Source organism: Mus caroli, unplaced genomic scaffold, assembly GCF_978045245.1.
Source record: "Mus caroli unplaced genomic scaffold, Mus_caroli_1 scaffold_6, whole genome shotgun sequence".
Lineage (NCBI taxonomy): Eukaryota > Metazoa > Chordata > Mammalia > Rodentia > Muridae > Mus > Mus caroli.
In genome coordinates, this window is record NW_028227261.1 from 10,850,061 (window position 1) to 10,877,499 (window position 27,439).

The 27,439-nt window shown below is 37.9% G+C and overlaps 2 protein-coding genes and 1 pseudogene across 3 annotated transcripts in view; 2 read left to right on the plus strand and 1 right to left on the minus strand.

The window, feature by feature from the left end:
• LOC147004104 (uncharacterized) overlaps window positions 1-27,439 on the minus strand; it is a 522,844-nt gene that overhangs the window by 376,333 nt on the left and 119,072 nt on the right. The gene's annotated exons all lie outside the window — the stretch shown is intronic.
• On the plus strand, window positions 6,385-12,454 carry LOC147004117 (uncharacterized). 2 transcript variants are annotated; one of them, XM_085838655.1, is made up of 4 exons: window positions 8,989-9,054; window positions 9,095-9,121; window positions 10,211-10,337; window positions 10,811-12,454. In XM_085838655.1, the coding sequence occupies exons 1-4, from the start codon at window positions 8,989-8,991 to the stop codon at window positions 12,379-12,381; spliced, it is 1,791 nt and encodes a 596-aa protein (XP_085694781.1). In that variant the 3' UTR covers window positions 12,382-12,454. The 2 variants fall into 2 exon arrangements, with proteins under 2 accessions (XP_085694782.1, XP_085694781.1); XM_085838656.1 differs by lacking the exons at window positions 8,989-9,054; window positions 9,095-9,121 and adding an exon at window positions 6,385-6,414.
• On the plus strand, window positions 16,868-17,664 carry LOC147004118 (mRNA turnover protein 4 homolog pseudogene; annotated as a pseudogene).

Consider the following 27,439-nt stretch of genomic DNA (forward strand, 5'->3'; position numbering starts at 1 on the left):
CCTAGGGAATGCTAAGCTAGAATGCTATGTTCTTGTACTCAAGAGTCCCAGGGTCTGAACACACTACACATTACTATTATAGTTTGTCCACTTTCAAAATATTGGGATGAAAGAAGTGATAGTAAAAATGGACTGGAAGGCTGAAAAGGACACAATAAAGTCTGTTCAGAATCAGATGTGAATTTGAGGAAATGCCAGTGTCAAGTTTTAAAGTCAAAGCCATAGTGTTCCTATCAACTTCTTGGTGGCTGTGAAACCATGGGTTATTCTTTCCATCCTAGAATGAGCTCTTGTTCAGTCTCCATGAGATGGAAGATGTACTTTTCCTGTTATACACATAGACTAAATAATTCCATGATATACAATCATTCCATGTTTTTATTATTGTTGAAACTAAAGCCCAAGATCTCTTACTGGGGCAGAAATTTAGGATCTGTTGCTGTAAAGTTGACAATACTCAGCCTGTATGTCACAGGCAGGATTCATAAAGTGACATGCTCTGCAAAAATGTCCTGATTATTCCCTGAATATTTATGCATTCCTATGCCTACTTTTTCTAGCCCACTTGATGTTGTCTTCAAATGCCTGGGTTGTAGAGATTTACATATTGTGAATTTAGGACAGCATTATATTTTTCTCCGTATCTACATTTCTGTTGTACATAAATTCTTCTTACCACTCAATTTTCCATCACATGAATTAGGGATTATCTACATTTTTTTTTTAAGATTTATTTATTTATTATTATATGTAAGTACACTGTAGATGTCTTCAGACACTCCAGAAGAGGGCACCAGATCTTGTTACAGATGGTTGTGAGCCACCATGTGGTTGCTGGGATTTGAACTCTGGACCTTCGGAAGAGCAGTCGGGTGCTCTTACCCACTGAGCCATCTCACCAGCCCCTATCTACATTTTTTATGCATATTACATCTGTTAGAATATTTACAGGGAAACATTCTGGTAGAGTATTTGTATTATCTGGTTTCTTTGCTATTGCAGATATTACAAAGCTCCTAAAGATTTCTTTAATCTATGCTATCTAATTCTCCTGGTGCTAGCATTTTCAGGTGAATGGTGTTTGTACAAAATTAGTGTAGAGGCTTTGCACATCCTTGTCTCTCCAGTTAGTAGGATAGAATGATGATAGATGTCTTCAGTTTCTGTAGTGATAGAATTAGGATGATGGCTATGATGTTCATTAGACTCAGTGATTTTCTTGCTCTTTTTTAAAAAAAAGATTTATTTATTTCATGTATGTGTGTGCACTGTCACTGTCTTCAGACACACCAAAAGAGGACATCAGATCCCATTAAAGATGGTTATGAACCACCATGTGGTTGCTGGGAATTGAACTCAGGACCTCTGAGTGATGTTCTTTCTCTTCCACATTCTTCAGAGCTTTCATAGTGATCCACTATGATATTTTGTAGGCCTTTTATAGATATAATGACATGATTGAGAGCCTTCTCTCACTGATTGTATGTACTTTGTGCCTTGAGTTATTTGGTTTGTGCTTCTTGAAACAGTATTGCATCTATGGCATGAAATCAAGTGGAGTTCATTTTCTATATCCATTATAGAGAATTTTATTATTTTATTCATGCATATTTCTATGGTCATTTGCTTTTGCATCCCGGTACAGACAGCTTTGTGTGATGACTGCACCACATTCCCTTTCTTTCTGTATTCTGCAATATTCTCTGTGTAAGATGATTGTGGGATTTTCTAACAAAATTTGTGAATTCAGTGCTGCACCTATTTAGTTCTCAGACAGTGTTAGAAGACACTCTGCAGGTCTGAGTTTCCACACTTGCTTAATGCCTGCCTAGTGTTAGGACATAGACAGTTTTCTTGTTCACTTCTTCCTAGGATATCATTGTTTTCCCTGTTAGTTCCCATTAATTGTGTATGACTTTCTACAGCATTCCATCATCTGCTATGCCCCTGTTTCAATGTAAACTAATGAGGCACCAAGACAACAGGACACACATAGAACATAGATATACTGTATCTGCCTGGGAGAATGAAATGTAATCTCCTCAAAGGATTAGGTATTGTATTCTAGTATGATGTCTAATGAAACACCATTCAACTCTAGGCATCATTCATGGTAGGCACTAGCCATTTGCCCTCGACTCTAGTCCCAGGAAGATAAGTTCTCAATAACAACCCTGATAATAGTGTTTTACAGCCTGGATGCATATGCTCTGTGTTTATGTCAGGTGCCCACTGAAGTCAGAAAGAGTCCTCAGATTATACTTATATTCCTTACTACACTAAATATGTCACTCCATGCTCTCATGTCTGTAGAAGTGTCGACAAGATTCTTTGTATCATCTTGCATTTAATGTCCTTTTATGTGGTCTATTATTGTCTATTACATAGTTGTAGTAATTTCATTTTTGTATTTTTCAAACCCTGTTGTGAAACTTCAAGAAGAGTTCCATTATTTGAAACTGGGAGAGGAAAAAGAAAAAGAATGAGTTCTCTCGTAAACACTCCACAGGTCAGTGTGCTGTCCACATTTCTTTGAAAACTCCGTTTTCATTCAAACCATTCCATAGTTCTGTAATCTACATGTGGTCATGTTATCTATAAGGATTTTTTTCTATGCTCTTCATTTTCTTCTGTGATGAGGAGTATTTAATGGTTAGGTCTTTTCACATATATAATACCATTATATTTTCTGTGCAATTTCCATGGACTGAAGACCTGCAAATCTCAAAGGTAATCTATTGTAAATGATGCTCAAAAAATATATCGATTACGAATTTCCACTTTGGATTGAGTTTTGTCCTTTTATATTAGTGTGGAAGGAAGGAAGGTTGCTTTGGGGTTCCTGTGCTCAGTCTGATGGTTATTTGCAAGCACCACAAATGCATTTGTATTGGTCAGACTGTGGCATAGCCTCAGGGGATAGCTCTACCAGGCTCCTGTCAGCAAGTGCATCTTGGCATCTGTAATAGTGTCTGGGGTTGGTGTCTGAAGATTGGATGGATCCATAGGTGGGGCAGTCTCTTGATGGCCATTTCTTCAGTTTCTGATCCATTCTTTGTCCCTGCATTTCCTTTAGAAAGGAACCATTCTGGGTTAAAAATCTTGAAATGGGTGGATGGCCCCTTTCTTCAACTGTGGTCCTTGCCTATGCACTGGATATGGTCTCTACAGGTTCAGAACCCCCTTTGTTGGGTATTTCAGCTAATGTCATCACACACTTGGGTCCTGGGGAACTCTTGCTTTCCTGGCATCTGGGACTTTCTAGTGGCTACACCCAGTTCCACACCCCGCAGTGCTACACACCTCCATTCAATTTTCTGACTCTCTGTACTTCTCCCCTGTCTCCTCCCACTCCTGATACTCCCTCCACCCCATTTCTCTCCCCTCCTCCCCGTCCCCGTCCCTCCCTCCCTTTACTTCCCTTTATAATTTTTCTCCTAAGTAAGACTGAAGCATCCACAGTCCTTGTTAAGTTTCATATGGTTTCATATGGTCTGTGAGTTGTATCTTGGGTATTCCAAGCTTTGGGGCTAATATCCACTTATCAGTGACTGCATACAATGTGTATCCTTCTTAGGATGACATTTTCTAGTTACGTCCACCTGCCTACAAATTTAATGAAGTCATTTTTTTTTTAAATAGCTGAGTGGTACCCCTTTCTGTAAATGTACCACATTATCTGTATCAATTCCCGTGTTAAAGGACATCTGGGTTGTTTCCAGCTCCTGGCTATTATAAAGAAGTCTCCTTTGAACATATTGGAGCATGCATACTTGTCATATGTTGGATCATCTTTCGGATATATGCTTATGATTGGTATAGCTGGATCCTCAAGTAGACTATTTCCAATTTTCTGAGGAAACACCAGACTGTTTTCCAGAGTGGTCATACCAGCTTGCAACAAATCCCACCAGCAATGGAGCAGCATTATCTTCCCCTTTCTCCACATCCTAACCAGCATGTGCTGTTACCTGAGTTTTGATCTATTTGCATTTCCCTGATGACTAAGAATGTCATTTCTTTAGGTGCTTCTCAGCCATTCAAGATTCCTCAGTTGAGAATACTTTGTCTCTGTATCCTATTCTTTTTTTGTTGTTGGTTTTTGTTTTGTTTTGTTTTTTTTCTTTTAAAGACAGTGTTTCTCTGTATAGGCCTGGCTGTCCTGGAACTCACTCTGTAGACCAGGCTGGCCTTGAACTTAGAAATCTGCCTGCCTCTGCCTCCCAAGTGCTAGAGGATTAAAGGGCTGTGCCACTACTTTTGGCCTTTAAGTCATTCTTGTATTTGGTCTTCCATACTCTATTTCTTTGTTCTAGAATGGTAGAAACATTACAATCCCAACTGAGTATTTTAGACTAGAGTCAGGCTGTTGACACCCAACTGTAGACAATATCGTTACAGGGTTCATATTTGAGCAAATTCCTGTAGAATTTGGAAGCATAGTTTTACTAAACATGACTTTACTATCTGAGATGTGTCACTTGGATCATTCTTGTTATCAAAAAACTGTTCTTAAAAATATATTCCTGCTGGGCATGGTGCCAAAAACCTTTAATCCCAGGACTTGGGAGGCAGAGGCAGGTAGATTTCTGAGTTCGAGGCCAGCCTGTTCTATAGAGTGAGTTCCAGGACAGCCAAGGCTACACAGAGAAACCCTGTCTCGAAAAACAAAAGGAAAAAAATATTCCTGCATCTAGACCTCAAATGTATACATTACAATAACTAAATGTATGCTGTGAGACCATTATGTCATATACTTTTACTGAGAGGAGAGAACACAATATAGACTATGATGATTTTAGATGATATCATTTCTTAAAATGGCCTCATAGTTCCCATGACCTAACATACATCCTGTTCTTGATTAGGTTTCAGAATATGACATGAATTCTCTCTCTGAAAGGCAACCTTAAATCCAATTAGAATATGTTTTATTGTGATTGGTTCTTGTCGCCTGCTTTCATAAAGCACCATGTTCAAGGAAACTAATAGAAGAAAAAGACTACTTTGGGTAATGCTTCCAGAGGATAGCCATCAACCATGGCAGGGAGGACAGATAGAACATAGCCATGTTGTTGAAATAGAAAGGTGAAAGATCACATCTTCAACCCCAGTCACTAAAGAGGAAGAGAAAATTAAGATGGCTTGGATCTATTCTCTTTTCTCATAGCCAACCCCCAGTGTTATACTTTTTTCAAATGTTCCAACAACTAAATTCCTCAAAACATTGTGACCAACTGAGGATTCGACTTTAAAAATATTATCCAATAGGAGATTTATTCATTCATACCTATATAATCAGTCTTCTAATATCCTTGTACTTGTTAAATTGATTTTGATATGAATGTAGAAAACAAAGTTCTCATTTTTTGTTTGGGTTTCCTGTTTGTTTGTAAAACAGGGTCCCACACTCTAGTCCTAACTTTCATGTGTCCTGATATAGAGACCAGAATGGCTTTTAGGTCACATAAATCTGATTGCTCGAGCCCCCTGACAGCTAGGATGAAAGACCTACCCCACTGTATCAGGCTTGAATTAAACTTTTATTTTTCAATATCTCTGCTGACATGCAACAAGTATTTTGTTCCTCTCTGTGATGTATGACTTCCTCGACTGAGCCAGCTCCTTCAGTTTCATTGACAGGCTGATTTTGTGTTTGTTTGTTTGAATGCTGTATCTTAATATATTGGCCCTCTACTGAGTTATCATTAGGCTTACAGAGTTCATTTCCTGTTTCATTTCAGATTGAGCATGCCTTAGATTTTTATACCTCTGGATACAATGTTCATATCCTGCATTATCATAATTATTCCTTTAGCCACTCATAGGAGTTCTCTGGTCTTTCATTAAGTTTGTTTCTGCCTTCTTTGAGTTCCTGTGCTTGGTCCCTCTTTATGTCATTTGACCACACTGAATGGTGTTCAGAGTATATTTTGACTTCTGTCTCTTGAGTTTGTTTCATAATTCTTTTTGTCATGAGTATTGCTATTGTATTAGTGATTTGGGTAGGGAAATTTTATTAACATTGTCATATTGCTTTAGCTACAGGCTCTCAATTTTCTTTTACTATATGTCATTTAGGTCAGGTGGCAGGGATTTCCATATTAGGTGTTATGAATAAGCTTTGAGAATCTAGGTTGGTGGGCAGGAACTAGGTTACAGGTACACTCTAAATATATCATTACTTGCTTTCATGGCTGTACAAACGTTGTCAAGATTCCTGGTATCATTTTGCATTTAATTTTTTAAAAATGTGGTTTAGCATTTTCTGTAATGGAGTTGTATTTATTTCATCTTTGAATCGTTCAATTCTTGATATGAAATTTCAAGAAGAATTCAATCTTTGTTCTTCAGACAGAACCTGGGAGAAGTTCAACAAAAAGAATGAGTGTGTCTCTGCTAAACATGCCACAGGTCAGTGTCCTTTCCACATTTCTTTTTTTTTTTTTAAAAAAAAAACAACTTTTTATTCAAATCATCCAAATGTTTTATTCTCCACATATGGAATATTATCTAAAGGCCTTATTTTTTACGATCTTTATTTTCTTCTGTAATAGTGAAAATTTAATGTTTTGGTCTTTCATGTATACATCATCTTTATATTTTAACTTGATTTTATATTGTGAGGACATATAATTCCCTTGGACTAGATACCTGCATGTTTCAAAAAGGATCTATTGGAATGATGCTCAAAGAACATATTGATGGATATTTTCTATGTTGAATAAGTTCTGTCCTTTTGTATTAGTGTGAAGTAAGGTCTCTTGTGCTACATAAATGGCATTTCAGGGAAGGTCAGGTTTCTAGCTTGTGAATGAGGATATAGAAATTCACATCACTAAAGAAGATATGAAAGAGTAGAATTTGTAAAAGGTAAAATTATAAGAGATCCACTGTTTTGAATCCTAATAGTAAATATATTATTAGCTCCCTAGGGTCACAGATGATGGAAGGAAAATGTCTTTCTTTTACCATTGGTGTGATTGTGAGCTGATACAGATTTCCGTATTCTCACAACTCTTTTTTCACACCTCATGTCACACAGTAATCACACTTGACACCTGAAATCTATTTGTCTCAAGAGAGACACTGTCCCTGTGGAAAATTCTCAATATAGAAATTGTTATTTTCCTCTCTTTTTGGTTTCAGAAATAACTTTAAGTCCCATTTTCTTCACCTTTATTTCATCACATGAACTATATTAGTAAAATTTTCTAGAGAGGATAGCTATGGTGCTGTACATAAACCATCAATTTACAAACATAAATGAATGTCCTTTCTTTCTTTTTCTTTTTTTTTTTTTTTTTTCGAGACAGGGTTTCTCTTTGTAGCCTTGGCTGTCTTGGAACTCACTCTGTAGACCAGGCTGGCCTCGAACTCAGAAATCCGCCTGCCTGGGTACCTCCCGAGTGCTGAGATTAAAGGCACGTGCCACCATGCCGGGTAGGAATGTCCTTTCTTATTTTTTGTCTATTTTTCTTTAGAAGTGAAAGGCTTGATATAATCTATGCTAATCTGCTTCAGCCAAGCTGTGCATTACATAGCGAAAACTGAAGGGTTGTGGCAATGTTTCGATATTTCATTACAATACTATCTTCTTTAAGTACTTAAGTGTATATCTGAATGTTTTTTATTTACACTGAATGATACATTATGCCCCTAAAACCATGAGTACAGCCCCAAACACTTTGGGACTGAATTAAGGCATAATAGTGAGCTGCAATATATTTAGAGAGAATTAGATTAGTTTTTAAAGTAGAAACAGCAAGTACCCTTTACCCTTTAATTATTTGTTCATGTCGCAGGCTTACATTTTTTGAGGCATATTTCCAATAAAGACAATATATAGTCTGTATATTATAATTTTTGATAAAAGAAGAATTACAAATCATACTTCTCTATGAAAGATGCAATTCTTATATACATATGGCCAAATTCTGAAGAAAAAAATATAATTAGAAGATTGAAATTTTCAGTTAAGTTAATACAGTGATGAATAAGTCATTAAATTTTAATGAATATTTAGTATAATTCTCCCTGAATTTAAAAACACAATTTGATCAAGAAATGATTATACTTCATTGGAATGCATTGTCACATATGTTATGTGCTTATACATACATATCTAATCATTTTATAGTGAAAGACCACATGGTATTATTGAAATTGTTATTATGCATATTGATTATGCCAACATATGTAAAATGTTAAATAATTTTAAAGCTCCCTAATACTGTTTTTTTTCTATTTTATGATTTTGAATATATTTTCATAAAATAATTTCCAAAACCATTTGATTTTCTGTGTCATGGAACGTTCAGTGTATGATGCAGTTCTATTGTGCTTAATAAAAAAGCTTAGTCATTTAGTCCATCCATTATTTCTGCATTTTGTATTCTACCTGTTTCTTCTAGAACATGTGTAGCATTGAACTTAGGCCTCAGATTGTCAAATGGACATGTTGTAATACAGACGTGAGATACAGCTGCACATAAGACTAAGCTGGTGTCCATATTGGAACAAAGTGGACATTGTAAAATTTGAAAGCATATTTTTTTATCATAACTTGACTATCTAATGGGACACTGAGATTCTGTTTAATATCAACCCATATATCATAAAGCTACATTACTGCATCTAGACATCAAAAGTACATGTTATATTCTATAAATGTTTACTGCTTTTGAAATTATATCATGCATTCTCAGAGAAAAAGAAATATAAGGAAATATTAGTAGTCTAGAAAGTTTCTTTGAATAAGTTAATTTCTCTTCAATATACGTTGCTTACATTTGCCTGAATGTATGCATATGTGCTATGTATTTCTCCTGTCAGTAGTGTTCAGAAGAGATCATTGGATTTTTAACAAACTTGGTTTAACAATCTACTGTTTAGTGCCACGTGGTGCTGGGAGTCAAATTTCATAATAGATGACATTAAAAGACAGTATACCATCCAAACTGCCCACCAAAAGTTTTGAAAAGAATGATGGTGGCAAATCTTTCATTTGCTGTGAAGGTCTCAGTAAATCACAGAAAATTCATGAAGACAAGAGCCTTTCTTTTTTCTTTTTCTTTTTTTTTTCTTTTCTTAGAGAGCCTTTCTAAATGTGAGCATTTTAGTAAGTCATTCTATAGATTGTCTGTGGAAGAGCAGCAATTCATATCTATAGACACATTTCCATAGCACTGTTAGAAAATATTTGTTCTTCATATTTTCCTTCCTAATCTGCATCAAAAAGGATATCTTTTTAAAAATTTATTTATTATCATATCTAAATACACTGTAGCTTTATTCAGATGCACCAGAAGAGGGCATAGGATCTCATTATGGATGGTTGTGAGCCACCATGTGTTTGCTGAGATTTGAACTCAGGACCTTTGTAAGAGCAGGCGGGACTCTTTTTTTTTTTGTTTTGTTTTTTTTTGTTTGTTTGTTTTTCGAGACAGGGTTTCTCTGTGTAGTCCTGGCTGTCCTGGCACTCACTTTGTAGACCAGGCTGGCCTCAAACTCAGAAATCCGCCTGCTTCTGCCTCCCGAGTGCTGGGACTTAAGGCGTGCGCCACCACGCCTGGCTGCAGGCAGGACTCTTAACAACTGAGCCATCTCTCCAGCCCCAAAAAGGATATCCTTTCTTTTCTTTTCTTTTCTTTTCTTCTCTTCTCTTCTCTTCTCTTCTCTTCTCTTCTCTTCTCTTCTCTTCTCTTCTCTTCTCTTCTCTTCTCTTCTCTTCTCTTCTCTTCTCTTCCCTTCCCTTCCCTTCCCTTCCCTTCCCTTCCCTTCCCTTCCCTTCCCTTCCCTTCCCCCTTCCCCCTTCCCCCTTCCCCCTTCCCCCTTCCCCCTTCCCCCTTCCCCCTTCCCCCTTCCCCCTTCCCCCTTCCCCCTTCCCCCTTCCCCCTTCCCCCTTCCCCCTTCCCCCTTCCCCCTTCCCTTCTTTTCTTTTCCTTTCTTAAGATTTATTTATTTATTATATGTAAGTACACTGTAGCTGTCTTCAGACACTCCAGAAGAGGGTGTTAGATCTAGTTACAGATGGTAGTGAGCCACCATGTGGTTACTGGGATTTGAACTCATGACCTTTGGAAAAGCAGTCAGTGCTCTTAACTGCTGAGCCATCTCACCAGCCCCCCAAAAGGATATCTTAATTAGTTTTTTTGTAAAGTAAAAACGTATTTTTGTCCAGTATCAGATAGGTAGTTTTCTATTCCAGGGTCTGTTAACCTTCAAGGACGTGGCCTTGGACTTCTCACTGGAGGAATGGGAATGTCTCAGTTTTGCTCAGAGGTCATTATACATGGATGTGATGTTGGAGAATTACAACAATCTGTTGTTTGTGGGTAAGAATGAACTTGTAGAATTCCTGTTTCTTTCTTTGAGTTTTCCTACTATGTGTTTATGTAAATGCTCTGAGATATCCAGATGGCCTTCCCTTCAGTCTCTTTTCCATTCTTTGTCCCTCTTTTTCCTTAAGACAGGAGCAATTCTGGGTCATTATATTTGAGGTGGGTATGCTGTCCAATTTGAAAATAACATTTAGCAGGCTATTATCATTTCCAGACATTTGATATAAATCATATTTGGGGTTCTTCTTAGGATACATGTAATGATTCAAAAGAGAGAGAGAGACAGAGAGAGAGAGAGAGAGAGAGAGAGAGAGAGAGAGAGAGAGAGAGAGAGGAAAACCTCTCTTGAGAGTAGGAATCCATGAGATCACTGATTATTGAGTCCCTTCTCCTCATATAAGTAATTCATGTTACCTCTAATTGCCCTTATTTTTTATTCGTTGTTTTTTTTTTTTTTTTTTTTTCAGAAAATCATTGCATACATGGAAAGTATGAGAAGGTCATGGATCAAGACAGCCAGTACATTGTTCCTGAACACATGAATATTCAAGAGAAGTCTTCTAAATGGAACAAGCTTAGCAATGTGATTCTAGAATCCTCCTATTATACACCTCACAAATGTACTGAATGGGACAAATGCTTTTCCCAAAAATCCCATCTTAATGTTCATCAGAAAATTCATGCAGGAGAGAAACCTTACAAATGCAGTGAATGTGACAAATGCATTACCCAAAAATTTGATTTGAGATCTCATCAGAGAATTCATACAGGAGAGAAACCTTACAAATGTAGTGAATGTGACAAATGCTTTACTGATAAAGGCAATCTGAGAAGGCATCAGAGAATTCATACAGGAGAGAAACCTTACAAATGCCGTGAATGTGACAAATGCTTTATTGACAAATACAGTCTGAGAAGGCATCAGAGAATTCATACAGGAGAGAAGCCTTACAAATGCAGTGAATGTGACAAATGCTTTACTATAAAAGGCCATCAGAGAATTCATACAGGAGAGAAACCTTACAAATGCAGTGAGTGTGACAAATGCTTTACTGTAAAAGGCAATCTGAGAATTCATCAGAGAATTCATACAGGAGAGAAACCTTACAAATGTAGTGAATGTGACAAATGCTTTACCCAAAAATACCATCTTAATATTCATCAGAGAATTCATAAAGGAGAGAAACCTTACAAATGTAGTGAATGTGACAAATGCTTTCCCCAAAAATACCATCTTAATATTCATCAGAGAATTCATAAAGGAGAGAAACCTTACAAATGCAGTGAATGTGACAAATGCTTTACTGAAAAAGGCAATCTGAGAATTCATCAGAGAATTCATACAGGAGAGAAACCTTACAAATGCCGTGAATGTGAAAAATGCTTTACTGTAAAAGGCAGTCTGAGAATTCATCAGAAAATTCATACAGGAGAGAAACCTTACAAATGCAGTGAATGTGACAAATGCTTTACTGTAAAAGGCCATCTGAGAATTCATCAGAGAATTCATACAGGAGAGAAACCTTACAAATGCAGTGAATGTGACAAATGCTTTACCCAGAAATTTATTTTGAGATCTCATCAGAGGATTCATACAGGAGAGAAACCTTATAAATGCAGTGAATGTGACAAATCCTTTACTTTGAAAGGCAGTCTGAGGATTCATCAGAGAATTCATACAGGAGAGAAACCTTACAAATGCAGTGAATGTGACAAATGCTTTACTGTAAAAGACAGTCTGAGAACTCATCAGAGAATTCATACAGGAGAGAAACCTTACAAATGCAGTGAATGTGACAAATGCTTTACTAGAAAAGGCAGTCTGAGGATTCATCAGAGAATTCATACAGGAGAGAAACCTTATAAATGCAGTGAATGTGACAAATGCTTTACTGTAAAAGGCAGTCTGAGAACTCATCAGAGAATTCATACAGGAGAGAAACCTTACAAATGCAGTGAATGTGACAAATGCTTTACCAAAAAATCCCATCTTAAATATCATCAGAAAATTCATACAGGAGAGAAACCTTACAAATAGTTTGTATGTGACAAATACAATACTCACAATGTCAGTCTGAGAAATCATGAATTTTTTCATATAGTAGAGAATATTTATAAATGAAGTGAACGAGACGATCCTTTACCAAGATACATCATCTTAAAATTCATTAGAGAATACTTAGAGAAGACAAACTTTTCAAATATATTGTAGGTATGAATCCTTTCCTTTTGGCCTAGTTCCTAGACTGTAACAGTGAATACTTACAGGCTAGAAACTTAACGCATGCATTGTATGAAGAAATATCTTTGACTTCACTTCAGGATAGAGAGAACATCTAAGAACTTTTTAGGGGAAAGTATTTCTGTTGGGGAAAATGTGGCATATGTTTTATTCACAGTGTATTCTTGACAACACTTGAGGCTCCACACTAGAGAATTAGTATGATTATGAAAATCTTATGAAAACTTTCATGCAATGTTCAAATCTTAGATAATGTCAACTATTTATGCAGGGAGAAACTCTGAACATGTGAAAATGTAGAAAGCTTTTCATGACACAAGTTTTTTTTTTTTTTTTACTTGTTCACCCTCAGATATTACAAGATGAAGACAAGTTGGAAGTCAGAAGATAGTATTGTGTAACACTTTCATTGAGACAGAAATAATCCATTTCAAAAAGGAAACTATGTAAGGTCTTTAATGCAATCCTCAAAATATCTAGTAAAACTGATAACGTTCTGTATATTTAATTTAAATGATCCAATTAAGAAAAGTTATACTTAAAAGAGTATCTGGCAAACTGAGCCACTCAGACTGCATATTCTTTATCCTATAAATATGCTTATAGATGTGAAGTGTGCTTCGAGTATCCAGTAATCATAATTCTTCTCAAATGCTTGTTAGGATAACAAGTGACTCTGAGTTTCTTGTGATCTGGTCAACAACTCCTTTCCTATTGTCCTGTAACTAACTCCAATAAAGCTGAAAGAATCTACAAGTTTGCTTTGGTTGTTTTTAACTTGCACTTGGGATACTCAGATGAATATATGTAGCATCTTCCCAGGAAATGCCTCACATAAAACATACGCAGAAGTCATGAATATTTTTGCAAACCTATATCATAAAGTTAATAGTAATGATTTTCAACTGGTGGATAACAATCTCTTTGGGATGTAATGACCCTGTCATAGTGGTTGCTTAAAAGCATAGGAAAACACATTTTTCCAATTGTCTTAAAACTGAGAAATCATTCATTGAACTGCAGGGTAGTCTGCCCACCTAAAAATAATTTGAATTCAATGTCCGTGTTTAGCATTAAAAGAGTTAGAAACACTGTTTTACATATGGTGATTTGTGTTAACTGAAATAGGTAAAATTCAGTTCAATGTTCCAGGCAAGTATTACTAGGTTAAGATAAAAAGGCTCAAAAAAGGAAATATGTAGATGCCTTCAGAGCCTCAGAAATAATTCTTGAATTCATGAGAATTCAAGAATTCTCATGAGAGAAAAATATAGAAAAATACATAAAAGCATGGCTTCATAGATTTCAAGGATACTGGCCCTTAATTTCAGATGATCATTAGTATTTTCTGCCAATTGCTTCATCAGGGATGTTGAAACTCACATACCAGGCAAATGAAAATTAGGTGGCTTGAGTAGCTCTTACTAGTCTGGAAATTGCAACCAGTTGGACAGTCTCTTGATTCGCATTGCACATGTTCAGTGGATTTAGGCCTCACTGCTTAATGACTGAGAGATCATTACCCAGATCTGAAGTGACTTCCAGGTTCATGGAAAAATTTCTAGAAGTACACAATGAAGACACATCTTACCTTGTACCCCTCACACAATATTCATTGTATAACCATTTATACACACACTTCTTATCTATGGTACTGCAAGCATATGGTGATGGTTGACAAAATAGGTCCAGGTAGACTCTGTTTGAGTTTTGTGGAAGATAGCATGTGTATATTGAAAAAGATGCAAGTCCTTGGCTTGGTGTAATTAGCCATACCATGTTTGAAGAACATGGAGACAGAAGCTCACTGGATTTGGAACATTAACTATTTGTGGAAGAGCATTGTAAGGTAAATAATAAGAGCCACACTATAGGAGCCTGATGGGCATTTCTAGAACTTCCAGCGTCTAGATTTTAAGGAACCCACTAGGTCTATGTCAGTACCTTGCAGGGAAAGGAAACTTCTCTTCAGCTTCAGGACAACTGATGGGACAGCCTGGGGATGGGAAAAACATGGAGCAGGTAGAGTTATTCCTGGGTTGAAATTGATTTTGTTACAGGAGAACTCAGAAGAGGGACTGAGGGCCAGAAGGAAGAGAGTGGGATCATCAGCCCATCCCTGTCAGTAGGAGTTTGGAGCTGCATGGTGTGGAACTAGGACTAGAAAATACTTCCTGGGGTCTACACAGCCATGTGAAAATTCCCTTCCTCTGCAGTTGTCCCCAAGTTACGCCTTGGGGAAATTTTCAGTCACCAGAGCAGTGGCAGGAACTGCAAACCAGAAGACTTGGACACTCCAAGGTCACAGAAGCTGCTAGGCTAGTGGACGGACAGAAACTGGAGAATGATTGAAATCCCTTACTCTGCTGCTCATAAGAGCACTGATCCTCAAATCCTAGTGTGCATTTCATAACTGTGTTGTTAAATTGCTGACCATGTAAGTGTGGCGTATCCTGATTTTTTTTTTTTTATTCATCTTATTGTTGCCTGGATTCTTATGTAATACTTTCTCAGAGGATGGACTGGTCAGTTGCAAACATGGTTATATTTCTTTGGTGGCAGATTCAAAGCTGATAGAATTCACATCCACCCATGGTTTTTAACTCTGCTATTTAATCACTGTGCTAATCAGATTCTTTGCCATTGGAGATTATACATCCACTGGGAGCTTTTTAGATATTCGTCCCATACGGACCACTGGAGTTTTGATTGAATCTTAAACAATATTTTAGCAATTTTTTTTAAGTTTTAGCTGTCTTTATATTTATCATTATATAAATATTTATTAACCAACAAAACACTGTATTAATATTGAACCTGAAATATATGAACTGTCTGATATAAATACAGCATTCATTAATTTGTTCTCATATTCTGATTTATTAATGTTATGCCTTAACTTGTGAAAAAAAAATACCTTAGGTATGATCCTGTGTGATGATAATAGGTCAGAATGTTTTATAGTTTGAAAAAACATTATAATTAATATAACAATACATGTGAATTTTTAAATAATACTAATCAGGTAACTATTTGAAAAATTCTGTCTTTTGTCTCCATCCAAAAATGCATTGTTCTCATGCATGTTGGGGCTGGCCTGTGGCTCTCATGTCCAGGTTTGAGCCTGGGAGGCAACCTGGAGCTGAAAGAGAAGAGGCAACCTAGGCGGGTCGAGAAATAATGGAACCAAGACATGCTAGTCTGCTCAAGGTTCGAATGTTTAATAAAAAAGTCTGCGCTTATAAAGAGAGAAACCCATCCCCAGTGATGCCAAGTTTCTTGATGTAGAGATGTGAAGTTGTCAAAACAGCCTTTTAGCAGAAACTCACCAATTTCACAGTTTGCAGTTAAGTCCAGAAAATCTTGGAGAACAGGTTCAGCCTCACAGTGTCACATCAAAGGAAACTAGTAGAGTGGAGAAGCAGCACAGCAGGTGGCCCTGTCTCAGTGGTAAACAGTCTGAACCAGCCTGCCTAGGCTGAAGGAGGTTACACATGCACACATGGCTAAGGTGGTGTGTTGTTGATTGGGGTTTTTTTTTTTGTTTTTGGTTTTTTGTTGTTGTTGTTTATTTTATTTAATTATTTTTACTTTTCTTCGAGACAGGGTTTCTCTGTATAGGCCTAGCTGTCCTAGAAATCACTTTGTATACCGGGCTGGCCTTGAACTCAGAAATCTGACTGCCTCTGCCTCTCAAGTGCTGGGATTAAAGTCATGCACCACCACCGCCTGGCTTGTTGATTGGTTTTGGTTTGTTTTATTGAATAAGAACCTTGGCAGGTGCAGTGAAAGGAGACTATCACAAATTTCCAGGTATTCTTCAGGTTTTGAGAAAGGGATGATCAGGCTCCAGGAGACTAGGATTGACATGGGCACATTCTCTTGGAGGGCTGTTGTGATGATGTACCAGTTAATAGAGTTGCTTTCTTTTAAATAGAAAACTGGTTCAATACCCAACCCCCATGGTAGCTGACAATCACCCTAAATGTCAGTTTGGGACATCTGATGCCTTTATCTGAGTCCAGATAGCAACAGGATAGAGTGTATACACATATACTCTGTAAAGAGGTAAACCTCAGCTAAAATTAAAAAAAAAAAATCGTTGAAAATATATGGAAAAAATATGGCACATTTTTTTCGTCCCTATAATCAATTCTGTATGAAACTATTTTAAATATTATTTTCCTATTCAACATTTATTATTTTCAAGATTTTCCTAATGACCATGTAATTGACTTTCTATATAAGAATAAATATTAGCCTGACGGGCCACCCTGTCTTCTGCCGCACATGCCTTTGCCGCGATGCCCAAATCCAAGCGAGACAAGAAAGTTTCCTTAACAAAAACTGCCAAGAAAGGCTTGGAACTGAAGCAGAACCTGATAGAAGAGCTTCGGAAATGTGTGGACACCTACAAGTACCTTTTCATCTTCTCTGTGGCCAACATGAGGAACAGCAAGCTGAAGGACATCCAGAACGCCTGGAAGCACAGCCGGATGTTCTTTGGCAAAAACAAGGTGATGATGGTGGCCTTGGGTCGAAGCCCATCTGATGAATACAAAGACAACCTACATCAGGTCAGCAAGAAGTTGAGAGGTGAAGTTGGGCTGCTTTTTACCAACAGCACGAAGGAGGAGGTGAATGAGTGGTTCACAAAGTATACAGAAATGGATTTTGCTCGAGCGGGAAACAAAGCAACGCTAACTGTGAGCCTGGATCCAGGGCCCCTGAAGCAATTCCCTCACTCCATGGAGCCACAGCTGAGGCAGCTGGGGCTGCCCACTGCCCTCAAGAAAGGTGTGGTGACCCTGCTGTCTGACTATGAAGTATGCAAAGAGGGTGACGTGCTGACCCCAGAGTAGGCCCGTATCCTGAAGCTGTTTGGGTATGAGATGGCTGAATTCAAAGTGATCATCAAATATATGTGGGACGCCCAGTCGGGACGATTCCAGCAGATGGGCGATGACCTGCCTGAGAGCGCGCCTGAGTCTGAGGGAGAGTCTGAGGAGGAGGATGACAGCTGACTCTGAGAGCCAGGACTAAGGCCTTCCATCGAGTTCTTCATCTCTGCTGGACACCCCACCCCCGGACAGCTGTCACCACTCTAGAGGGAACAGCTATTTATTTTGCTGTGGACAAAGAAAAGGGAGGGTGCTAGGGAATGACTTTGTTTCTATAAAGAATAAAATTGTGTCTGTGGGGTGTTCCCGGGAGACAGCAAGAAAAAAAAAAGAATAAATATTAGGTGGTTTATAATTTACTGAACTGTGCATATGAATGACGAGATCACCATTTTATTCATATCTCTATGTATGTTAATAAACATACTACACGCTATTTGCTATAATTGTAATTTATTGTAAAAGTAAGACAATTCATCTTTCTTTTTTTTTTTAGACACTCCTCATTCCATGTTGCAAGTAGTATGTGCATATTCACATGTCATGTTTCTATTCTGTTTTCAATGTAAATGAATGTCTTCCTATTCTTCATGTGTATCTTTTAGATTGAAGTTATTTATTCACATTAGATTACAATATCAGCCCTTCCTCTTCTCTCAGTAATCTCTAACACAAGTCTCCCCTCATTCTACTTAGTAGCAGGAATCCTTATCTATTCGATGTAGAAGTAGTGAAGATCTTTGCCTAATCTATAGGGATCCCGAAGATGGTGTCTTTTGACTTACAGAAGTGTTTCACATTTATGAGGTTCCTTTTATTAAAAATTCTTGACGTTAGTTTCAGAGCCATGAGTGTTCTGTTTAGGAAGCTGTTTCCTATTCCAATGAGTTCAAGGCTATTCCCCACTTTTTGTTCTATTAGATTAAGTGTGCATAGATTTATAATGAGGTCTTTGATTCATTTGGACTTGAGTGATATGCAGGGGGATAAATATGGATCTATATGCATTTCTAACATGAAGACATTCAGTTAGACCAGAATCATTCATAGAAGATGCTCTCCACTTTCATTGTATGGTTTTAGCTTCTTTGTCAAAATTTAAGTACCTGTAGGCGACTGTGTTTATTATTGGGTGTTCTATTGAATTCCATTGGTTCACCTATCTAGTTCTATACCAGTACTGTACAAATTTTTATTACTATTTTTCTGCTGTACAGCTTAAAGTTACAGATATTGATACCTCCAGAAGTTTTGTTGTTGTTGTTGTTGATGAATATTTTATCTATCCTGTGGTTTTTTTTTTTTCTTTTCCATATGAAGTTGAGAATTTTTTCTTTAAAGTTCTGTGAAATTTTTTTCTGGAATTTTGATGGGAATTGCCCTGAATCTCTATATTGCTTTTTGGTAAGATGGACATATTCATGTGCCTATTCCATTTATACATGAGCAAGGGTGATTTTTCCACCTTCTGGTAGCTTTCTGTTTCTTTCTTAAGATACTTGAATTTCTTGTCTTTCACTTTTTTACTTGCTTAGTTAGAGGTAGATGAATGTATTTTATTTTGTTTGTGGCTAATATAATGTGTTCTGTTTCCCTAACTTCTTTTCAGCTTGTTTATCACTTTGTGTAGGGCAGAGCTAATGATTTCTTCAAGTCAATTGTGTATGCAGACACTTTGCTACAAAGTTTATCAATGTAATTTCTGGAAGGATTTTTTGGGCTCACTTATATATACTATCATATTAGCCAAAAATAGAAAACTCACTATTTCTTTCTTTCCAAATTGTATCCCCTTGATTTCTTTTAGTTGCCTTATTGCTTGAGCTAGAACTTCTAATACAATATGAAAGAGACACAGAAGCAGAGACTGCCTTTTCTTTTTTTCTTTTTTTTACTTTTTTTTCCATATTTTTATTAGGTATTTTCCTCATTTACATTTCCAATGCTATCCCAAAAGTCCCCCATACAGTCCCCCCCACTCCCCTACCCACCCACTCCCACTTTTTGGCCCTGGAATTCCCCTGTACTGGGGCATATAAAGTTTGCATGACCAATGGGCCTCTCTTTCCAGTGATGGCCGACTAGGCCATCTTTTGATACATATGCAGCTAGAGTCAAGAGCTCAGGGGTACTGGTTAGTTCATAATGTTGTTCCACCTATAGGGTTGCAGATCCCTTTAGCTCCTTGGGTACTTTCTCTAGCTCCTCCATTGGGGGCCCTGTGATCCATCCAATAGCTGACTGTGAGCATCCACTTCTGTTTGCTAGGCCCCGGCATAGTCTCACAAGAGAGAGCTCTATCTGGGTCCTTTCAGCAAAATCTTGCTAGTGTGTGCAATGGTATCAGCATTTGGAAGAAACTGCCTTTTCTTGTGATAGAGAATACTTTCTTGAAACCTTTGCTGTTAAAATGGTATTGTTGTTGTTTAATGAAATTCCAAAGCCCTGAGTACACTTCCTATAAATAACTGGTCAATTTCATTATTACCCTGTGCCAGAGAGCCTGGCAGACGTATATGGGATCTTATATGTCTTATATATAGTCAATTACTCTTATTTCTGATAATTTGTTGTAGTTGAATAAATAGTGAAGTCAATTCAGAATCATCCTAAATAAGATCAGCAGTCTCTGTGTAAAACAACCCTTTCTGTATATTGAGAGTCAGTTACTATATTAAGACTCTTGGACAGGCGTCTTCCAGCCTGAACAGCACCGGGGTAGCTAGAGGGCAGGGTTGGCTGACACCCGCCAGCTACCCACGACCCCCGCCACAGGATTTTGAGACTTCTGGTGAGTGGAACACAGCTTCTCCTCCAATCTTTAAATACTGACAACGACAACAACTAACCCCAGAGATTACCAGATGGCGAAAGGTAAACGTAATAATCTTACTAACAGAAACCAAGACCACTCACCATCATCAGAACCCAGCACTCCCACTTCGCCCAGTCCAGGGCACCCCAACACACCGGAAAAGCTAGACACGGATCTAAAAGCATATCTCATGATGATGGTAGAGGACTTCAAGAAGGACTTTAATAACACACTTAGAGAAATACAAAGGAACACTGGTAAACAGGTAGAAGACATTAAAGAGGAAGCACAAAAATCCCTTAAAGAATTGCAGGAGAACACTGCTAAAGAGTTACAAATCGTTAAAGAAAAACAGGATAACATAATCAAACAGGTAGAAGTCCTTACAGAAAAACAGGAAAACACATCCAAACAGATGATGGAAATGAACAAAACATTACTAGACCTTAAAAGAGAAGTAGACACAATAAAGAAAACCCAAAATGAGGCAACACTGGAGATAGAAACCCTAGGAAAGAAATCTGGGACCATAGATACGAGCATCAGCAACAGAATACAAGAGATGGAAGAGAGAATCTCAGGTGCAGAAGATTCCATAGAGAACATCGGCACAACAATCAAGGAAAATGTAAAACGCAAAAAGATCCTAACTCAAAACATCCAAGAACGGGGCTGGTGAGATGGCTCAGTGGGTAAGAGCACCCGACTGCTCTTCCGAAGGTCCAGAGTTCAAATGCCAGCAACCACATGGTGGCTAACAACCATCCGTAACGAGATCTGGCGCCCTCTTCTGGAGTATCTGAGGACAGCTACAGTGTACTTACATATAATAAATAAATAAATCTTAAAAAAAAAAAAAAAAAATCCAAGAAATACAGGACACAATGAGAAGACCAAACCTACGGATAATAGGAGTGGATGAGAATGAAGATTTTCAACTCAAAGGACCAGCAAACATCTTCAACAAAATTATAGAAGAAAACTTCCCAAATCTAAAGAAAGAGATGCCCATGAACATACAAGAAGCCTACAGAACTCCAAATAGACTGGACCAGAAAAGAAATACCTCCCGACACATTATAATCAGAACAACAAATGCTCTAAATAAAGATAGAATACTAAAAGCAGTAAGAGAAAAAGGCCAAGTAACATATAAAGGCAAGCCTATCAGAATTACACCAGATTTTTCACCAGAGACTATGAAAGCCAGAAGATCCTGGACGGATGTTATACAGACACTAAAAGAACACAAATTCCAGCCCAGGCTACTATACCCAGCCAAACTCTCAATTAACATAGATGGAGAAACCAAAGTATTCCACGACAAAACCAAATTCACACATTATCTCTCCAAAAATCCAGCCCTTCAAAGGATAATAACAGAAAAAAAACCAATACAAGGACAGGAACCACGCCCTAGAAACAACAAGAAGGTAATCCCTCAACAAACCTAAAAGAAGACAGCCACAAGAACAGAATGCCAACTTTAACAATAAAAATAACAGGAAACAACAATTACTTTTCCTTAATATCGCTTAATATCAATGGACTCAACTCCCCGATAAAAAGACATAGACTAACAAACTGGCTACACAAACAAGACCCAACATTTTGCTGCTTACAGGAAACTCATCTCAGAGAAAAAGATAGACACTACCTCAGAATGAAAGGCTGGAAAACAATTTTCCAAGCAAATGGTATGAAGAAACAAGCTGGAGTAGCCATTCTAATATCTGATAAGATTGACTTCCAACCCAAAGTCATCAAAAAAGACAAGGAGGGGCACTTCATACTCATCAAAGGTAAAATCCTCCAAGAAGAACTATCAATCCTGAATATCTATGCTCCAAATACAAAGGCAGCCACATTCATTAAAGAAACTTTAGTAAATCTCAAAGCACACATTGCACCTCATACAATAATAGTGGGAGACTTCAACACACCACTTTCACCAATGGACAGATCATGGAAACAGAAACTAAACAGGGACACAGTGAAACTAAGAGAAATTATGAATCAAATGGATCTGGCAGATATCTACAGAACATTCTATCCTAAAACAAAAGGATATACCTTCTTCTCAGCACCTCATGGTACCTTCTCCAAAATTGACCACATAATTGGTCACAAAACAGGCCTCAACAGATACAAAAATATTGAAATTGTCCCATGCATCCTATCAGATCACCATGGACTAAGGCTGATCTTCAATAACAAAATAAATAATAGAAAGCCAACCTTCACGTGGAAACTGAACAACACTCTTCTCAATGATACCTTGGTCAAGGAAGGAATAAAGAAAGAAATTAAGGACTTTTTAGAGTTCAATGAAAATGAAGCCACAACATACCCAAACTTATGGGATGCAATGAAAGCATTTCTATGAGGAAAACTCATAGCTCTGAGTGCCTCCAAAAGGAAACTAGAGAGAGCACACATTAGCAGCTTGACAACATACCTAAAAGCACTAGAACAAAAGGAAGCAAATTCACCCAAGAGGAGTAGACGGCAGGAAATAATCAAACTCAGGGGCGAAATCAACCAAGTGGAAACAAGAAGAACTATTCAAAGAATCAACCAATCAAGGAGCTGGTTCTTTGAGAAAATCAACAAGATAGATAAACCCTTAGCCAGACTCACTAGAAGGCACAGGGAAAGCATCCTAATTAACAAAATCAGAAATGAAAAAGGAGACCTAGCAACAGATCCTGAAGACATCCAAAACACCATCAGATCCTTCTACCAAATGCTATACTCAACAAAACTGGAGAACCTGGATGAAATGGAGAAGTTCCTAGACAGATACCAGGTACCAAAGTTGAATCAAGATCAGGTTAATGATCTAAACAGCCCTATATCCCCCAAAGAAATAGAAGCAGTCATTAATAGTCTCCCAACTAAAAAAAGCCCAGGACCAGATGGGTTTAGTGCAGAGTTCTATCAGACCTTCAAAGAAGATCTAATCCCAGTTCTTCACAAACCATTCCACAAAATAGAAACAGAAGGTACTCTACCCAACTCATTCTATGAAGCCACAATTACTCTGATACCTAAACCACAAAAAGACCCAACAAAGATAGAAAACTTCAGACCAATATCCCTTATGAATATTGATGCAAAAATCCTCAATAAAGTTCTTGCTAACCGAATCCAAGAACACATCAAAACAATCATCCATCCTGACCAAGTAGGTTTCATCCCAGGGATGCAGGGATGGTTCAATATTGTTGCGGCCTGCCCGCAGTCCACAACACGAACGGTTCAACTGAGAATGGCAGTTCAAGCTGAAAAGAGAGGAATCTAGACGGGGCGGAAGAATGAATGGAGCTAAGAAAACATTCTGATCAAAGCTCAATTTTACTATTTCCAGACACTCAGTTATAAAGGAAGGGGGAGGGAACCCAATTTCCCGCCAAGTAACTCAGGGTCCAGTAACAGGACGAACACGTGTGTGCCTCCAGGCAGCAAAGGCAGGGTCCAGCAGTAGGCGTGGCAGGACGAATGAGCAGGTAGCTCCACCCTTGAGCAAGCAGGTTCCAGGCTGGGGGAAGGGAGGCCACACAATATACGGAAATCCATCAACGTAATCCAGTATATAAACAAACTCAAAGACAAAAACCACATGGTCATCTCGTTAGATGCGGAAAAAGCATTTGACAAGATCCAACACCCATTCATGATAAAAGTCTTGGAAAGATCAGGAATTCAAGGCCCATACCTAAACATGATAAAAGCAATCTACAGCAAACCAATAGCCAACATCAAAGTAAATGGTGAGAAGCTTGAAGCAATCCCTCTAAAATCAGGGACTAGACAAGGCTGTCCACTTTCTCCATACCTATTCAACATTGTACTTGAAGTCCTAGCCAGAGCAATTCGACAACAAAAGGAGATCAAAGGGATACAAATTGGAAAAGATGAAGTCAAAATATCACTTTTTGCAGATGATATGATAGTATATATAAGTGACCCTAAAAATTACACCAGAGAACTCCTAAACCTGATAAACAGCTTCGGTGAAGTAGCTGGATATAAAATTAACTCAAACAAATCAATGGCCTTTCTCTACACAAAGAATAAACAGGCTGAGAAAGAAATTAGTGAAACAACACCCTTCTCAATAGTCACAAATAATATAAAATATCTTGGCGTGACTCTAACTAAGGAAGTGAAAGATCTATATAATAAAAACTTCAAGTCTCTGAAGAAAGAAATTATAGAAGATCTCAGAAGATGGAAAGATCTCCCATGCTCATGGATTGGCAGGATCAACATTGTAAAAATGGCTATCTTGCCAAAAGCAATCTACAGATTCAATGTAATCCCCATCAAAATTCCAACTCAATTCTTCAACGAATTAGAAAGTGCAATCTGCAAATTCATCTGGAATAACAAAAAACCTAGGATAGCAAAAACTCTTCTCAAGGATAAAAGAACCTCTGGTGGAATCACCATGCCGGACCTAAAGCTTTACTACAGAGCAATTGTGATAAAAACTGCATGGTACTGGTATAGTGACAGACAAATAGACCAATGGAATAGAATTGAAGACCCAGAAATGAACCCACACACCTACGGTCACTTGATCTTCGACAAGGGAGCTAAAAACATCCAGTGGAAGAAAGACAGCATTTTCAACAAATGGTGCTGGCACAACTGGTTGTTAACATGTAGAAGAATGTGAATCGATCCATTCCTATCTCCTTGTACTAAGGTCAAGTCTAAGTGGATCAAGGAACTTCACATAAAACCAGAGACACTGAAACTTATAGAGGAGAAAGTGGGGAAAAGCCTTGAAGATATGGGCACAGGGGAAAAATTCTTGAATAGAACAGCAATGGCTTGTGCTGTAAGATCGAGAATTGACAAGTGGGACCTCATGAAACTGCAAAGCTTCTGCAAGGCAAAAGACACCATCAATAAGACAAAAAAACCACCAACAGATTGGGAAAGGATCTTCACCTATCCTAAATCAGATAGGGGACTAATATCCAATATATATAAAGAACTCAAGAAGGTGGACTCCAGAAAGTCAAATAACCCCATTAAAAAATGGGGCTCAGAACTGAACAAAGAATTCTCACCTGAGGAATACTGAATGGTAGAGAAGCACCTGAAAAAATGTTCAACATCCTTAATCATCAGGGAAATGCAAATCAAAACAACCCTGAGATTCCACCTCACACCAGTCAGAATGGCTAAGATCAAAAATTCAGGTGACAGCAGATGCTGACGAGGATGTGGAGAAAGAGGAACACTCCTCCATTGTTGGTGGGATTGCAAGCTTGTACAACCACTCTGGAAATCAGTCTGGCAGTTCCTCAGAAAATTGGACATAGTACTACCGGAGGATCCAGCAATACCTCTCCTGGGCATATATCCAGAAGATGTCCCAACCGGTAAGAAGGACACATGCTCCACTATGTTCATAGCAGCCCTATTTATAATAGCCAGAAGCTGGAAAGAACCCAGATGTCCCTCAACAGAGGAATGGATACAGAAATTATGGTACATTTACACAATGGAGTACTACTCAGCTATTAAAAAGAATGAATTTATGAAATTCCTAGCCAAATGGATGGACCTGGAGGGCATCATCTTGAGTGAGGTAACACAATCACAAAAGAACTCACACAATATGTATTCACTGATAAGTGGATATTAGCCCAAAACTTAGGATACCCAAGATATAAGATACAATTTGCTAAACGCATGAAACTCAAGAAGAATGAAGACCAAAGTGTGGACACTGTGACCCTTCTTAGAATTGGGAACAAAACACCCAGGGAAGGAGTTACAGAGACAAAGTTCGTAGCTGTGATGAAAGGATGGACCATTTAGAGACTGCCATATCCAGGGATCCATCCCATAATCAGCTTCTAAACGCTGACACCATTGCATACACTAGCAAGATTTTGCTGAAAGGACCCAAATATAGCTGTCTCTTGTGAGACGATGCCGGGGCCTAGCAAACACAGGAGTGGATGCTCACAGTCAGCTATTGGATGTATCACAGGGCTCCCAATGGAGAAGCTAGAGAAAGTACCCAAGGAGCTAAAGGGATCTGCAACCCTATTGTTGGAACAACATGATGTACTAACCAGAACCCCGGAGCTCTTGTCTCTAGCTGCATATGTATCGAAAGATGGCCTAGTCGGCCATCACTGGAAAGAGAGGTCCATTGGACTTGCAAACTTTATATGCCCCAATATAGGGGAATGCCAGGGCCAAAAGAATGGGAATGGGTGGGTAGGGAAGTGGGGGGTGCTATGGGGGACTTTTGGGATAGCATTGGAAATGTAATTGAGGAAAATATGTAATAAAAATATTAAAAATTAAAAAAAAAGACTCTTGAAAATCTGAGAACACCATGAATATTTCACATAATTACGATTTTTGAACTGATTTCTAGGAACAATCAGCCACCTTACTTAAATCTTCTGCCTTTTCTTATTTATTAGCCTCAGTGTAAAATGTAGCGGCTCCAGATATTGGAATTGCTTTTATGATATGAGGGAAAATCCAAGTAGTTCATTTTATAAAAGTCACTTGCTTTTAGGGTGTCTGTTGTTAATTTCTCCAAGAAATTACTGCATACTTTTTACCAATGTTCATATTTTACCCAAATGAGTCATCTCTGCATTAAAAAAAGGTACCACGATTTCAGTTGGATTCATCCCAACTAATTTTTGAAGTCTCATTTTACTTTTTAGTGATAATTCAGAGACTATCTCCTTGTAGGTTTTTAATTTCCTACTCTGTTTATGTGCTAAGAATGTCCACTCTAATACATAATCTTCCCTCTGCATGAAAATTCCTGTAGGGGAATGAGTAGAAGGTAAGATAACTAAGATGCAGGCCATTTTGGAACAATACAAACTAGTTGTGTATCCTGCAATTTCCTTTCTACCTGAGCTAAGTCCTTCTCATCCTTGGCTGTTAATTTCTCCAGGCTATTTATATCTCTATCACCTTGTAATAAATTTGAAACAAATTGCTTAGATCTTGAGTGGCCAAGCCAATTGGAAGCCACAGCCAGTTAATATCTCCTAATAACTTCTGAAAATCATTAAGATTCCTCAATTGGTTTTTCCTGATTTGCACCTTTTGTGGCCTAACCTTTTGCAGACTTATTCTG